The sequence below is a fragment of the Maylandia zebra genome, linkage group LG20 (assembly GCF_041146795.1).
Source record: "Maylandia zebra isolate NMK-2024a linkage group LG20, Mzebra_GT3a, whole genome shotgun sequence".
In the NCBI taxonomy this organism is placed as follows: domain Eukaryota; kingdom Metazoa; phylum Chordata; class Actinopteri; order Cichliformes; family Cichlidae; genus Maylandia; species Maylandia zebra.
In genome coordinates this window covers 14,283,393-14,300,266 of record NC_135186.1, presented here as the reverse complement: position 1 = coordinate 14,300,266, position 16,874 = coordinate 14,283,393, and the positions used below count along the sequence as shown (strand labels likewise).

Genomic DNA, 16,874 nt, shown 5'->3' with positions numbered 1-16,874 from the left:
GTAAAGTTATATTTCAAGTTGTGGTTTTACATCTAAACACAATCATGCTAGCTGTGCTGCTATAATGCTATGTTGCATTACTTTTAAGTTAAAATAAGAAACCAGCTGCGTTACTGAAAACTCATCTAATCCTTGAAGTTTCTCTTTCACAACAACGCATACAGACAGACAGTTCCTACAATGGAAGAAAACAAATACTATTTTCAGTCAGCCACAACATCAAAACCATCTTCCTATATTCTGTAGGTTCTCAGCTCTGACTGTGAAAGCATAGACACAGATAAGGCCTGTTCCTTCACCTCTGACAGTTTGGAGGGGTAGTTCCACTGGTATAGGAGACTACTGTAGTCAGTGATGTGGTGCAGCAATATTTTAGGTGGATAGTATGTAACAAAGGTTGTTTCCCAGCAGAGCATTCCATTGTAAAGACATTTTTATTGTTCTTTGTTTCACCTGTCGGTGGTTTTAATGTTGTGGCTTACTGGTCTATGTCCACTCTAGAGTCATAACCAACCTATAACTCTGTGCGACCAACACCACAAGCTGTCCTTAAAAAGCTGATTTTACTTTTTTATTGCGTGTGCTGTTTCAAAGCCATCCTTTCATCTCTGAACTCATCCCCAAGGCTCTCCGCAGATAAAAGACAAGAGGACAGAGGGATGCTAGAGGAATGATGCTCGTCTTTGCCACATGCCTTCACCCCTTAGCTTTATCTCAGTCAGCTGCTGCCTGCCAAGGTTCCCTGCCTCAGCCTTCTGCGCCTTTCACATTCTCCCCCTCAGCATCACTCTGTCCATTCATTATGCCATACTTCCATCAATGACTCTTTCACAGAGCCAGCAGTGTGGTGTTCGAAGGAAGGCTCGCAGCTTACATTGAGGAATGCAAATGAACAGGCTTCTTTTTAGAACGGCTCCTGAGATGTCTGCTTTTATAGAGATACTGTCATGTACCTATACCTTTATTTGAGGTAAAAGTTAATCATAAAGTAACATTACCTTTCACTGTTATGCTTTATAAACTTGTGATATTTATTTAGCACGTCGTTAAAAAAACAACAACAAAAAAAGAAGTCTATTTCATGTTATTATCACTCCCATGATCCTCTTCAGCTCAGAATGTGACAGCATTATGTTTGGACAACCCCAAAGAGTTTCCTTAATGTCATTTATCATTTCAGTGCCTGGGAACTGGCTTAATGAGTACATGCAAATGCATTTAATTTAGTGACCTTAATAGGAGTCAAGTTTACAGCAATTAATATCTGTATCCATCTAAGTTAGACCTCTCCCCAATCCTTGCTCTGGCCATTCAGAATATGTAATTTTTGTTCTTATGAAATTGTTCTTCTAAAAAAACAAAGACAATAATCATTCAAATGACACGTCAAAAACTATTCACATTTAAAAAAGACCAAAAGTCATTTTTATCTTTCTCCAAAACACAGTGTTGGGTAGACTTGGGGTTAAGAAGGGATGCTAACAGTAATTATTCTCACAAAAAATTCATGTGTTGTTTGTTTAGCCATAAGTCCAAAGCCCCAAAACTCCTCAGAAAACTGAACAAATATTTGGGATTTTTCTTTGAAAAGCTGCTGAAGTAGCCTTCACCTCAGTGTTAACCCCGTCTTTGCAATCAGGGGACAGGAATCTTGTTTTTCCACAAAACATCAGGGTTAGGATGAGGACAGTTGCCAAAGTATTTGCTGTCAATCAAGCCCTAAAAACTGGGCTCTCTGACACAACCAGCTGCCACTAATTCTACAATTGGATGCCATGAAATGTGAATAACACACATCATGGAAAACTGGCATTTATCCTTGTTGTGTGCAGTTTTTTGTGAAACATTAAGTAACATAAAAATTTCCTCTGTATTGTAATTTTTGTGTTTAGCGATACAGAATTTATTTTTCTCCATCTAAGTCAAGCCTGAAACTATTTCCTTTGGCGGTCGATCCTTACCTTTGCCTCGCACTTCCTGTGGGTGGCTGTTTTGCATACTGAGAAAAACACGTCAAGTGGGAGGGGGAAAAGAAAACAAAGGTTAGGATTAGTGACCTTACAGTTGTGTCCAATTTCTTTCTTTGGTTTTATTTTTAATAACAACAAAATTAGTGGGAGAAAGTCAACACAGGAGCACTCTCACCTCTGCAGAAGGAGCCCACGTTATCGACGCTCTGCCGACACACGCTGCACTGCCGCTTCTTCTTGAAAGTCTTCTCCTTGAAGACGTGGGGCTCTCCTTTGCCTGCCTGCTCACAAACACACACAGAACAAAGGTTTACACTGTATTACATGCCTAATACTGGACTAGACATGCTACTGTTAGAAACACTTAAGAGTCCTTGTTTAACCTTCATCCAAGAGTTTCGACTTGGCAGACGTTCAATGTTTTCAGTCAGTCATCCTTACACCAACTATAGCAGGGGTGTCGAACTCCAGGCCACGAGGGCCGGGGTCCTGCAGGTTCTAGACATCCCCCTGGGTCAACACACCTGATTCAAATGATTAGGTCGTTACCAGGCCTCTGGAGAACTTCAAGACATGTTGAGGAGCTGTGTTGGATCAAGGACACATCTAAAACCTACAGGACACCGACCCTCGAGGCCTGGAGTTCGACACTCTTGAATTATAGTCATTTCACTGCAGCGTCCAGTGTAAATTAATTAATTAGAGACAAATAAAAGATCAAATAAAAGTTGGGTGAGTAAGTTGGTTATAACAGTAGCAGAAGCTTAAAGTTTTAACATGCAGACTTGTGTATGAATGAAGGTGCTGCTTTTACTCCCTTTGCCTCTCAAACTTCTGTTCTGGTTGTGTAACTGTCTTCCAGTAATAATCCATGAGATTCCCGCCCATAACCAACTCTAATCCTTAGTGTGTGTGTGAAGATTTGTGAAAAGAGAGGGGAAAAAGCAAACGTATCGAACTAGACAGCTAATTAAAGTGAAAGTACAAGAAAATCCCATCTTTTCTTTCTTACATTTCCAAGTGTACATGTATGTGTGTTTGATTTCATGCGTGTGTGCCAGTGTGGGTACATTAATGTGTGTCGTGTTGTCATTTCCACCCACGGAGTCTTTGTTTCTCAACATGGGATCAAATCTGCATATGACTCTGTGGAGGTTTGCAATACGAATCCATGGGCCAAGTGTGAGGATTGCTGCATAATGGGTCTTATCTGACATCAAATACGAGTCCCTCCCCCCCCACACATACACCGAACACGCACCAGTGCTGTCGTCACCCAGAGTAAACAGCTATATTTAAGAAAGCAATCGTGCTGCTAACGTGTCCATAACGTGTCCATAGCCTTGGATAATTAAAGTGATACGGAGACAAAAAGGGTTTTGTTGCCTCTGCTTGTGCTTTTACTCCTTGGCAACAAAGAAAGGGAGCTGTTTGCACACTTCTTCCATTATCCTGCTTCCCTGGCTCTGTTCTAGGGACCGGACAGTGTTTGGACAGCTGCCTCGCCTGGCATCACCCTCGTGCCTGCTGTGTGCAGCGGCTGCTGGCCTGCTGCTGTACAAGTGTACTGCGACCGCAGCACCTTGGATGGTGGAGGAGGATAGGGTGGGTGGCTCAGGGGCTGGTGTATGTTATATAATAACACATGGCTGGAAAAGCTCATCTTGCCAGTACTTGTGGGTGACGTATCATTTTAAATGCTGGGACTTTTTATTTTATTTGACTCATATGGTCTATTCTTGTTGGTGCTTTTATCACATTAGCAGACCAAAATCCACTCAGATTTCATTACAGTTTAGCATCATCTTATCTAGTCCTGTTTTGACGTATCTTCTGACTCAATACAATGTTGAATACAACAAACACTCCTTTGCCTTTCCTCGTGACCAGTCTTGCTGCCTTTATGTAATGCACGTTCTATTTCTATTGCTTCGCAGTGACATTCAAGCCCACTGACAAAGCAAGTTAGTTAAACTCCTCCTGGACTTTAGCATGCATCTATAAAAGTATGCAATAGACCTTTAAAATATACATTATTGTACACAAGGGGGCCTACACTGAAATTTAAAAAAACAACTAGTTACTGTCAGCTGAACCACAGCGGTGATGTGGGCTGAGAAATAAACACACTGAGGAAAGGCTGGCAGCATTCTTCCTGTTCCAGACACAATCAAGACCACTATATAGTCCCACCACAGGCAATCATGGTCAGACAGTGATACGGGGCTCTGCTACTGAATTCTTTGTTAAGGTGTTTAAAAAGCCTCTCTCAGGCGAGAGGACCTGAGGGTAAAAGCATGAAAACCAAGAAAGTGTAACAAAGGCAACACAATATGGTGATTCTATATGCAGAATAACCTCTGTGTAACAAGAACAAGGGCAATGAATGGATACCAAATGTTTGAAGTGTGCCATTTGCTTGGTTTTAAGATTGATTAACTGATTAACTCACAGAGGTTCCAATGTCCTTCTTCAAACTTGGAAGCAGTTGTTGACCAAGCAATCTCATCCCAAGGATCATTTAGTAGAACAAACTCATGCTTTAAGCCAACACGGATGAAAAGTCTTTCAAGCACTATGTAAAACATGACCATCTGCAAACTCATTACCCATGTGATCACAAGCTTCAGTCATGGTACCAAGTTGACTTGAAATGAGGTGGTTTTGCACGCTGTAATTATTATGACTCGTCTGTTTGCTGTTAAAAGCAGCAAATAACTGCTGTTTCATTAGAGCCCACAATAGATGGCACCATATGCCTCCAACAGAAGAGACAAAGATAATAAATAGTAATCGAAAAGTTAAATATGTGTAATATCTTACTGTAAAAATGATGTTCTTTTACAGTTGCACACAGCAGCTGCTACTTTTGTTTATTAGCCAACTTTCCTTAAATCAACACTACAAGGATGCAGAGGTGGGCGATTCAATTCAAATATCAATCTAATCAATATCAAAGCCAGTAATGATATCATACTTTCTAGCCAGTCCAGGATGTAACCCACTGAATTGTGTGAAATTAATTATGTTTTAGAAATGAAACATTATGCATCAGACATACTCTAAAAATCAGCTGTCACACGTCTGTTTTATCGATGTCCTATAGCAGCGGTCCCCAAACTTTTTTTGCACCACGGACCGGTTTATGTCCAACAATGTTTTCACGGACCGGCCTTTAAGGTGTTTTTTCTAATAAATTCAACAAAATAAAACCAGTACCGGTACCCAAAAATAGAAGATTTATTCATAACACAAGGGAAAAGACCCAGGAAAACCGAGTTAACAATAAAATAGATTAAAAAAAAGAAAAGAAAGATAAAACATAACAACAAAAACCCTGAAAACCATGAATTTCACACCTGAGCCGGGTACCAAACGACTCACACACCGGTATCGGTACGTGGCCCGGAGGTTGGGGACCACTGTCCTACAGAACATGCAAACAACAGAATATCACCCAAAGTGCTTTAGAGACAGGCATGTTTACATTCCAGGTCTCCATAAAACCCCAAATAACTAAAAGCTGAAAGGTCTGTTTTTTTTTTCAATAACTAATTATCATGGAAACAGATTTAGTGGTCATTAAAATGTGTTCAGAATTTCCAATAGTGATTCATCTCATAAATCGTGACACACTGCTCCCTTTCCTACATAAGCTGGTTAAAAGTATGACACAAATGACACAAAGCAGCATACAGGTACGCCGATGCTAGCTGGCTAACATGCTAACTTGAGTTGATGCTTCTGGAACACAAGGCTAATATTGCTCCATAACACTCAGTAACCTGTTGATAATTTTTGGTATTTTAAAGAATGTTTTAATCTCAAATTAATAATCCCACATAATGAAATTTGGTAAAGGTACAGTCAGTCATTTTTTGAGGCTTATTTAATAGAAAAGAAAAATGTTATATTTGCTTTCTTAAATAAACATTGAATATATAGAGTATATAGGAAAATACTAGCTAATGTAGCTGTTAAGCTAAATGTTTTATACTGTGTTAGCAAGCTCAGTTTAGCCCCTTTATCTTTCCTTACCCAAAAAATGAGTTTAAAATCACTTAAGAAGATGGTTTGTATGTTAAACAATATGTTGAGGCAGTTTCAGGATATGACAGATACTGCTTTACCTGACTCCTCAGAGATACAGTGTATCTTGCTAATAACATTAGTGTTCTGCTCTATGTAGCGCCTTAATTATTGTGACAACTGTGTTTAGCTACTATTTAACAAAAAAAAAACAAAAAAAAACTTGTCTAACCGAGCTTAGTACGTCTATTTTGACAGTCACAATCTAAAACAATATTACAGATTAAATTTGCTTTTACCTACATAATATCAGCATTTTCCTAAGCTCTGAAGTTTTTCTTTATTTTCGATGGCTCTTCCAAGTTGGGAACTTATATCTCCCATTATTCAACAACAAATGACTGCATCGTAGGAAAGAGCTAAGCATTAGCCAAAAGCATTAATGTCCATCTGTTGTTAGCATCTCTTTTTCATGTATTTGTAAGACATGCCGCTGCACTGATGGAAAGCTGTGTGCAAACTGAGTTCAAAACTCAAATCTCCTGAAACATTCCCGTCAGCTCAACTTGGGAGTCCAGCAGAGGAAACCACAGTGAAGGAGGTTTACAACTTTGTGTAGGATTACAACAGAAAACAGCTGGTAGAGTCTGAGTGCATGAGCACTAAAAACAACCTGCGATGCAGAGCCTGGTCCCCAGGATAGCAATTACTGTCACTGCTGCACTGGATAAAAAACATCTTCCTCTGGTAAAGCATGTGTTATCCACCATTTAGTACTCAGAGCCCCTAAAGAAACAACTTGTTAGAGAAAAGAACCACAAAACTCTCTGAACGTAATAATAATAATAATAATAATAATAATAATAATACCACCAAATCGATTGACTCCGTCTCACTATAGATGCTCATTTTAATCATCACAGTTACTGATGGACAAACCCTTATAAGAATAGGCTACATGTGGCCATTCAAGCTCCAGTCCTAACCAGCTGAGGCCTGTCTACATTTCCAAAGCACTAACAGAAGTTGCAAACATCTACCTGAGACCTCAAGAGGAAAAACTTTGCTCACACATACACACTCACGTGCAGACGTGTATCCCTGCAGACAGCTGGAGAAAACAGACACACGTCCGCTCTCCTCTTCCCGTCCCCGTGTGCTGCAGGAAAGACCCCACCTCCCCCTCTGCAACATCTGCTACGCACAAGTGGGTCCTTTTTCTAATATTTTTAGCCTTTTGGCAGAATAAGGAACGGGGAGTTTAATGTTGTCAAAGAGATGCTTTCTAACCAGAGCTCCCTCCCCTTTCTCACTGCACCTCCTGTCCACCACCACAGAACAGTAGCTGGATTGAACGAGGGAGGGGTTGAACACACAAACAAGACATGAACACAGGCCTACAAATGTAAAAACAAATGCGCACATAGAGCAAGCCATTTGCAGCCACACACACACACCCACACATCTCTGGAAACTCTCTTGCCCCTACCCTTTCGTTTCTTACTAAAAATAGTCTTGATATTTGGACAATGATGGGCATTGTGTGGGAGTGGTTCATTCCTGACAGCAGGACTGGTGACTGTGACCTCGGCATCAGATGCAGATGGCCTCAGTAAGAGGACAGATTGAACATGCCCCAGAGGGGGAAAAGTCTTCCTAGTGCTTTTAGATGAAATGGGATTTTTGTCTTTACATCTTTAAATCATTATTAAAGCCTTTTTGCTGCACATGACATCTGCACTAGAAAAAGGAGCAGGTGTTTCAGAGTATAATCTGGAAAGTACCCGCAGATACGCCTGGGTTTTCAGTATTACTTGTACATCAGTGATTTTAATCTGATAGACTTAGATTGGTTCCTGGACTGTATTCACCAACCCCAACAACACATTCATTGATTTAAACTGCTTTTCTAATGAGCTACAAAAATGAATGTTCATCATTAATTTTGCCATACTTGCAAATCAATTAATAACTGGGACTATATAAAAAGACTGTAAAAGAAAGCCAACTATAGCATCACCAGATAATTTGGTGTTGTTATAGTGACTTAGAGCAGGGGAGTTAACAGGTTTAGAAAATCTACGACCTAGAGAAACAAAAAACAAAAAGTAGAGGCAACCATTTTTAATATTTAGTGTTGTTTTTGAAGGAGGAGTGTAAGTTTAAAATTTAATTTGGTGATTTACAGTCGACTCAAATGGAAGGGTCTATAAACAAGGAATTCAGGCTTGATGCTCAATACTAATAAAAACAGTTCTCAGCATCTAGAGTCTATCTGGAAACTCAAATAAGTTCATTTTTCAACTTAGAATTATACACACAATACCCCATAATGACAAAGTGAATATTCTTACTTGAAAATCACAGCCTTTGCCATGACACTCATAGTTGAACTTAGGTACATCCTATTTTTACTGATCATCTTTCACATATTTTCTACAACTTGGTTGGAGTCAATCTGTCAAATTTGGTTAATTGGACATGATTTTGAAAGGCAGAGTGGCCTTCATCATGCATAAATGGAAGAAGTTTGGTCTCTTCCGAGAACTGGCCATGCTGCCAATTTTTGAGTGATCGAGATAGAACGCAAGGTGACCAAGAACCAGATGCTTCCTCCACAGGACAACCATTTCTGCTGCACTCCACCAATCGGGCCTGTATGGTAGAGAGGCCAGACAGACACCACTCCTCAGTAAAAGGCACACGACAGCCTACCGGGAGTTTGCCCAAAGCCACCTGAAGGACTCTCAGACCATGAGAACCAAAATTCTCTGGTCTGATGAATCAAAGGTTGAACTCTTTGGCCTCAATGCCAAGCATTATGTCTGCAGGAAACCAGGGACTATTCATCATCTGACCAATACCGTCCCTACAGTGAAGCGTGGTGGTCGCAGCATCATGCTGTGAGGATGGTTTTCAGCAGCAGGACCTGGGAGACTAGTCAAAGTTGAGGGAAAGATGAATGCAGCAATGCACAAAGACATCATTGATAGCAACCTGCTCCAGAGTGCTCCGTTCCTTGGTCTGGGGCAAAGGTTCATCTTCCAATAGGACGACTACCCTAAGGACGCAGTCAAGAAACAAAGGAAATGCTTTGGGACCGCTCTGTGAATGTCCCAGAGCCCAGACTTGAATATGACTGAACATCTCTGGAGAGATCTGAAAATGACTGCTCATCCAGCCTGGTGGATCTTCAGAGATTCTGCAAGGAAGAATTGTAGAAACTGCCCCAAAATATTGGGATCAAGCTTGTAGCATCTTACTCAAAAATAATGAACCTGTAATAGCTGCCAAAGGTGCTTCAACAAAGTACTGAGCAAACACTATGATTACTTATGTGCATGTTGTTTTTGTTTTCATTTTTAATACATTTTCAAGAATTTCAAGCAAATGCATATTTATTTATTTTTTTTTGGGGGGGGGGGGGGGGGGGGGGGGGGGGGTTTGAGGTGAAAAACAAATATAATCCATTTTGTAATAAGACTATAACAAGACAAAATGTGAAACAAGTAAAGTTTTCTGGATGGACTGTACCTCTCTTTATGGTCTATCAGATTATGAGTTTACCTTACAAAACACAATAACCCAAATTTGTTCAATTGTGGGCATCTAGTATTTACATTATGTTCATTTTATGCACCAGATCACACGGCTTAATGGTCGGTTTGTGACTAACTGTAAACCTAAATCCAACCCTCTACTGAGAACATCTCATGGGTATCTGAGTTCCTGCTTCTTATTTGTTGGCATCAAAGCCTGCATGTGTTATAAGCGCGTGTGTGCATGCATGTGTCCGAAGGGTGGGACAGGCAGTGGAGGGAACAGAGTGACTCCCTGTTCCAGAGGTGATGTCAACATGCTGCCATGATACACTTCCGTTCTCTTGTGGAACTCCTGCTGCAAGCGTACACACAAACACAGAAAGGTCTTATTGCAGCAAAACCACCAACACCCTTTGTTGCATTTGCTAAATAAAAATGTTACCCTTGTACTGCGATGTGGCCTCAGCCAGTGCACGACATTAAGGGATGTAAAGTATGCTGCCGTAGTTCCAGATCTGACACTTGTTTAAGAATCCCTGTTGCAACATCTGCTAGAGTATAAAGGAGTCACTTAGATTCATCCTGTGTTTACGGTGAAGAATTTTCCAGGTGTGAGTGACTAGCTGTTACTGCGGCTTTATATCCAGGGGAACGTGAACCAGCTTCTGTTTCAACCTCTTGACTTGGCAGTGGCCAGGAGGTGCCGTAAGCACACAGAATGTGTCGTTCCTGGGCCTTCAAGCTTCTCAGTTACACCCAGTAATTATAAATATAGTATAGCTGCTGTACACTGAAAACAACCACAGCACTGTACTGCTGGTCACTGAACATCTCCACTAGAGCAGCCGGCTTACATGCTTACACCGAGACAGTTATTTGAACAAGCTACTCAAGTTTTTCCAGAATGCTGGAACGTTTTTTTTTTAAATCACCAGCTTCCTCTCTGATCTGATCGAAATGCAGCCCGACTTCCACTTATCTGCACCGAATATAGTTCACACAGGAGAAAAGTGACCAAAGGAAAGGTCGCACAATGTTATCTTGTTATTAATGCGTGGCTGTTTCCCTCATGTTGCAAAGGAAGATAGGAACTCTTGACAAGCAGGAATCACGATGTGGAGCCAAAGCTAATTGTATGAACAATCATCAATCACCTGTGTGCACACTATACCTTGCTTTTGAGTTTGCACGATGAAGCCTGTGTGACAGATTTTTGTTCACAGCATCCCTGCAAACACACATGCATAGGCTCCGCATTGGCTCATTGCCACGAGACTGAAAGCGGCAAATTATATTCGCCTGAGTGATTTAAGCCTACTCCAGTGTGAATACAAGAAATTAGTTTTTATTAAAATAAAGACGGTATATTCCACTGGATAGAAATCATTGTAAAACAGTCATTTTGTGAGTCATGAATGAAGAAAAACAAGCAAAAGGAAAGTCAGACTGAAGGTCCCAGTTGCATTTCCAGCTGTTGTTCTTGGCCAATTTATGTTGACACAGCTGGGAATACACTGGGAATTCATTTTTAATAAAATCTATGTGCTTTCCTCAAATTCTTTTAACTAGTTCACGTTTAGAAAGTAAACCTTCAAATACTTTAAATACTGATTTCATTTAACTTCAAAACTCAACGGCGCACATGGTTGAACAGGACAGTATAACTCTGCAGCTGTAAAACGACAATCAAAATTGCATGTCCACACTGGGACATGCATTGGTGTATGGAGCGCACATCAAGCAGGGAGCAGACACTGAAAAACACAGGCTGAAGAAAAGTTCAAGCTAGTTTTTTAACCAAAATGACAACAACAACACTTAAACCAATTTTTGTTGTTTGTTTTGTTGTTTTTTTGGAATTGTGTTGTTTCCGGTTTGTCCTGTTTACCCAAGAAAGTTGGGAAAGTATGGGACAGCTTTTCAAATGAAACGAAAATGTACATTGCTTTTAAAAAAGCATCACGTATACTCAAGATCAGGTATTCCCCGGCTATTTATGTGTGCAGACTCTTAGATATTGCTAACCCTTAAGACTTCTACAGTGCTGACGGTGCCATTTCTTTGGAGCTGCTGTAGTAGTACAGTTCCCATTCTCAGAGGTGGACACCGGACCAGCAAGGGTGGCAGTCTTGCCGCAACAATACCAGTTGCACTGTAAGGGACTGTACAGTGTAAGGAAATCACTGCTGTAAGGAAAGACAGCTTTATGTTCTACAGATTGTGGATGGAACTGGAAACTACTGGGCCCTCTGACCAACACCAGTAGGCAACGTGTGAAGTGTCTTGCCCAAGGACACAGCCGGGGCTCGAACTGGCAACCTTCCGATTACAAGACGAACTCCCAACCCTTGAGCCACGGGCCCCGAATAATTCCTGGCTGGCGCTGACGCAGAAGCGGTGGGGCTATGTGGGGTGGGGGGGGACTAAATGCGTCACATGACCCTATTCAAGACCATTTTATGTCCGTTTAATGAAGTGCGACACATCAAGAAACTTCCCTGAGAAAAGCACAAAGTCCCCGAAATCACTGAAACTTCAATGCTGACTCAATAGCTAAAAACATTAGCGAACATGTGACTGTCAGAGAGCACGCGCAGATAGGTATGTCAAAGGTGTATTGAAACTCTTAATGAATCCCACAAACTTATTAGTTACCGACTTTATAAAAAAAAACACATAAATAAAAATAAAACAGTCTACAGACGAAAGTTAACGTAATTTTACATCTAAGCCAGTCAAATTGTCAAAAGTGCGCAACTGCTCAGCCAACACATGTGCATGAAAACCCAGCATCATACACCCACCCAAAACTCCTCCGCGCACACTTACACTGCAGATACTGACTATTAAATCATCAGGAGATCGATGAGCCAAGACAGACTAGATCAGACCCTCGAAACTTTCTTACCAGGGCTTTAGTAGACCTTCTCCTCTTACCTTGCTCATTTTCCCGCTAATCATATCCGCAGGCTTAAAGGCTGCCCCTCATTCTCAGGAAGGCCATCAATAACATGGCCTGGGACTATGAGATAACTTGTTTTCTTTACTCCGGTCCACCCTCTCCAGAGATGGAACTGCGGGGTGGAGCTGCAAAGCTGGGGAAAGCGTGTGTGGAGTACTATTACTGGAATTTGTAATCCCCGCTGATTGGTCGGTTTCTGGAGGGGAGCGTAAAGATCCTAACTTCCGATTGGCTGAATTAAGCATATTAATATTTCCATTAGAAGCTCTGGAGTGATTGAGGTGTTTAATCCAGACCGCAAATTACAATTCAAGCTGTTTATTTGATCAAATAGTGCATATTTACTGATTATTAAGGCATTAATACGTTTGATTAATAACAAGCATGTAAACAAGCAGAACATGAATGGAGACAAAAATGAATATCATCTACACACAGTTTACATCAGTACGGTTGTAAATGTGTGCAGTTGAAAGGGTTTAAATCTAATCGAGTATTTCTGACACATACGCGAGTGTTGCAGCAGTATTTTTGCAAGCCTTGGCTCTTTGTATTTTTAGCTCTTCCAGCTTAATAACTGTCACATTTCCTGCACTTTACTTGGACCTAAAGTTGTGGTTGTGCTGTCAACCTTTTCATATCCTGAGGGTTATTTTAGCAATAAATACACAGATCAGCATTTCGCCAGTTTGACCTTTCTTTGCAATGTAAACACGCGGATATGCATTGTGCAAAAACGTTCTTATCAATCTTTTTTTCTTTCTAAAAACAAATCCAACCCAGCCTACTGTTTAAAAGTTTCTTTCTTGACTTGAAATGTGTCTGTGGTCAGCACCCCTGTGCCCCACACTAAACCTCCCTGCGCACCAGTATCGACTCAGCTGCTAAACAGTAACTCGTGTGTTAGTAGCGGCACCTAGTGGCCAAACAAAAGAAATACAGCAGGTGAGCCAGCTTCTTTTCCAGGTATTTTATGAACATAACGTGTTTGCAGCTGAGAAAACGCAGGGTGTCTTTTGTTTCAGTATTTGAGCTTCTTATTCAAGCTTTCTTTCTCTTTGTGTGTTTTCTTTTTGTTGTTTTTGGCTTGTTTTTTGTATTAAACCTCAAAAGGAGACCGAAGTCTGGTTTTGTGTGGTTCTAAATCTATTTAAAACAGGAAAACAACCAACTTTCTGGATTACACCCCATACATGCCCATATATTCTTATATGTGGATTCCTCTGCCCTAAACTGTAATCCATAATATTCTCCTGCCTGAGACTGCAAATCCAAACAGCATCATGTCTGCCCGCTGCCTCAGTCCTGTAGTCGCTTCCATATATGTTAGAATGACATTCAGGTATTAAGGCTGTGCAGTATATCCCTACCAATCAGTGCAGAATCCAACTGTGAGTCATGACATGTGCTACAACCCCTCCAGTCACCCACCTACCTACACAATCACCAACTAAACAGCACGTGCAGTAGTGCGGCCAATTCTATTAGCTCATATTCCAAGAATTTCATAATAGAAAGTGAGGATTGATTTTTTTTAGTGGGGGTTCTTGCAAAGTTTAAATATTTGATAGATTTTCAGCTCCCTCTCTTTGGAGGGAGGTGAGGAGGGAAAGAGGAGGAGATGGAATAAGAAGTGAAGAACAAAGCAGTGAGGTGAAAAAAGGTAGACTAACAAAATGTCGAGGGATCATGAGAGACAGGAAACTGGTGCTTGGGATTGGAATGAGGGGTCGGGCAAAGTGGGGGGGAGGGTCATGTTGGGGGAAAAGATGGAGAGGAGAAAAGAGGGGGATGAAACAGAAGAGGTGAATTCTAACATTTCTGGCAAACACTCAAACAAATCAGCAAGCTTTTAATGCAAGGTGCTGCACGCGTTCGTTTGACCTGCAGAAGGACAGAATTTTAGAGGCTTGATCATACTCGGAGGCAAACGAGACAAACGGGGGAGCCCAGGCAAGAGGAAATGAAGGGAGGAGGAGGCTAGAAAATGGGGGCTGTGTGGCAAGACGATGGATTGTGTAAGACAGTGCTAAGCCAAGGCCTGATAAGGTGCAGCTGTTGAAGGAGCTAAAGAGCGAGACACAGAGATCCCGAAGACTCGAAAGAGCACGTGTTTGCATTTATTGCGTTGATGAATTCAATAAAATCCTATCTGTCAGCCAGAGCTGCTTAGACATTTGTGGAACTTACCCGAGAGTCGGGCATCAACATTTTTGTGTGGAAGCTAAGAAAATATTTTGTGCATACTTTGCTGGGAGGTGTTTCTTTAAAGGGTGGTGTTGGGATTTGTTGGGGACTTACTGAGGGAGGAAATGGTTTATGTCTTTCCCATTTTCCCTCCATCAGCTTTCATCTGCATGACCACTATGCACAAACACGCGCGCACACATACACACAAAAAGGCATTCCTCAAAGCCTGCGCAGAGTTTGGGACAGATCATTGTTTGCAAGCCACAGCAATCTAGTCTACGACAGCCACCCCCTGAGCCCGGACTTTACACAGGAACTTACCTTTTTCCTTAAAGGCAGGAGTGTGACAATTCTATTTCTCCTCTATTCTTTTCCAGTCTATTCTGGGTTTGGGGGGTGTCTATATTTAACCCCAACCAGTCATTGTTCCTTCCCCTGTTGGGTGTGTGTTTGTAGTGAATGCCTGTGGCTCACAGCCTCTGTATTGGTCATGGCCAATCTAAACTTTGTTGCTCATGAGAAATTATAGGGAAGCTACACAAATACATATAAAAGTGTTGTTGCAATGCCAGGTTTATATATACAGTACTTCAACAGCCAACAACACACACAAGAATAAAAATAGTGTGATTGCATTTTTTTCTCAGAAGTTGACCCCCCTCCCCCCAGTCTGGCTGAAAAAAACAAATTAAATTACTCACTCTCAACTGCGAGGGTTATATCTGATTGTTTTTACAATCTTCCAAAATAGGCAGTTTCATATTTGCACCATTGCCCCTCTGTAATTGCACAATATGAACTTCATTTGATACACTTCATTTGACCTTGTGGGTTGAGTTGCACCATTTCAAAAAGCTACTTTTTGTTACATGTCAGATGGAGTACTTCTGTCAAGAATCCAAAAGAGGACCCAAATGCATACAGAGAAACTGAATGAAAAAATGGTTTATTTAATAAAAAAGGTGAAACCAAGATACCGCAATAAAATGTGCGCAGGAAACAATAGCTCAAACAGGGAGTCCAACAAAGACACTGGGACTGACAAAATAAACTACAAGAACTGAACATAGGACTGACTGGGAAATCAGTCACAGATGAATAAAACTTGTTCTTAAGAACAATTGTACATCTAGTAATGAAACTATTACTTAACAAGAGCACTCAGAGAGCACGACTCCTTCTGAATCTCCTTCCTTATAACTTCGACCTTGGCCCATCATCCCAAGCTGTTATTGGTATCTACCATCACATAAAATGTGAACATGATATATCTTGAAACCTGTTGATGTCAGACTGCTAACAAATACACAAACAAGCAGAATGGATTACATACTCTGTCCCATCAGGGGGAGAAAAAGCCGTCAACCAAGCTGTTTTAGCTAATTAGCCTACAGGCCAGTCTTCAATCTTCCTTTTATTTCAAATATTGTGAAAGTCTAGTTTTAAAATAGCTAACTGATCATATGCAGGTAAATAATCTAACAGTGGACTGCGCTGCAGTGGTTTGAATCATATCTATTTAATAGACTCCATTTGTTAAATCCAAGGTTAATTGTGGAGTTCCACAGGGTTTAGTGCTAGGAACAATTCTATATACATTAAACATGTTTCCCCTAAGAACTATCATTAGAAGGAATCGCATGAAATTTTAGTGCTATGCAGATGATACTCAGCTTAATCTATCCATGAAGCCAGATGACACAATGGCTTCTTATCATTTACTCCGTTATAAATGCAGAATTAAATTTAAACTCCTTTACCTCACATATAAGGTCTTGAATGATCAGACCTAATCTTAAAGACCTCATAGTACCATATTACCCCAACAGAGCCCTTTGCTCTCAGACTGCTGGCTTACTCGTGGTTCTTAGGATATTTAACTGCAGAATGGAGGCAGACTTCAGCCTTTAGGCCACTTCTTTGTGGAACCAGCACAGTGGTGTGGTGGTTAGGACTGTTGCCTCACAACAAGAAAGTCCTGGGTTTTAATCCAGGGTCTTTTTGTGTGGAGTTTGCATATTCTCCCTATGTCTGTGTGGGTTCTCTCTAGGTACTCTGGTTTCCTCCCACAGTCCAAAGACATGCAGTTAGTGGTTAAGTTAAATGGTGATTCTAAATTAGCTGTAGGTATGAATTGCTGTCTGTCTCTCTGTGTTAGCCTTGTGACAGACTGGCAACCTG

The 16,874-nt window shown here is 41.0% G+C and overlaps 1 protein-coding gene across 5 annotated transcripts in view; it reads right to left on the bottom strand.

The window, feature by feature from the left end:
• The window catches only part of tns2a (tensin 2a), a 64,284-nt gene that overhangs the window by 43,088 nt on the left and 4,322 nt on the right, over positions 1–16,874 (bottom strand). For 3 of the 5 annotated variants that reach the window (XM_004565437.6, XM_012923054.5, XM_004565438.6), the window contains exons 2-3: positions 2,146–2,251; positions 1,962–1,999 (exon numbers count right to left, since the gene is read on the bottom strand). In XM_004565437.6, the coding sequence (XP_004565494.3) occupies positions 1,962–1,999; positions 2,146–2,251 (144 nt within the window). Of the gene's footprint in view, positions 1–1,961; positions 2,000–2,145; positions 2,252–7,084; positions 7,174–12,478; positions 12,624–16,874 lie in introns of those variants that run through there. The other 2 variants (XM_004565439.6, XM_076878132.1) reach the window with 2 other exon arrangements.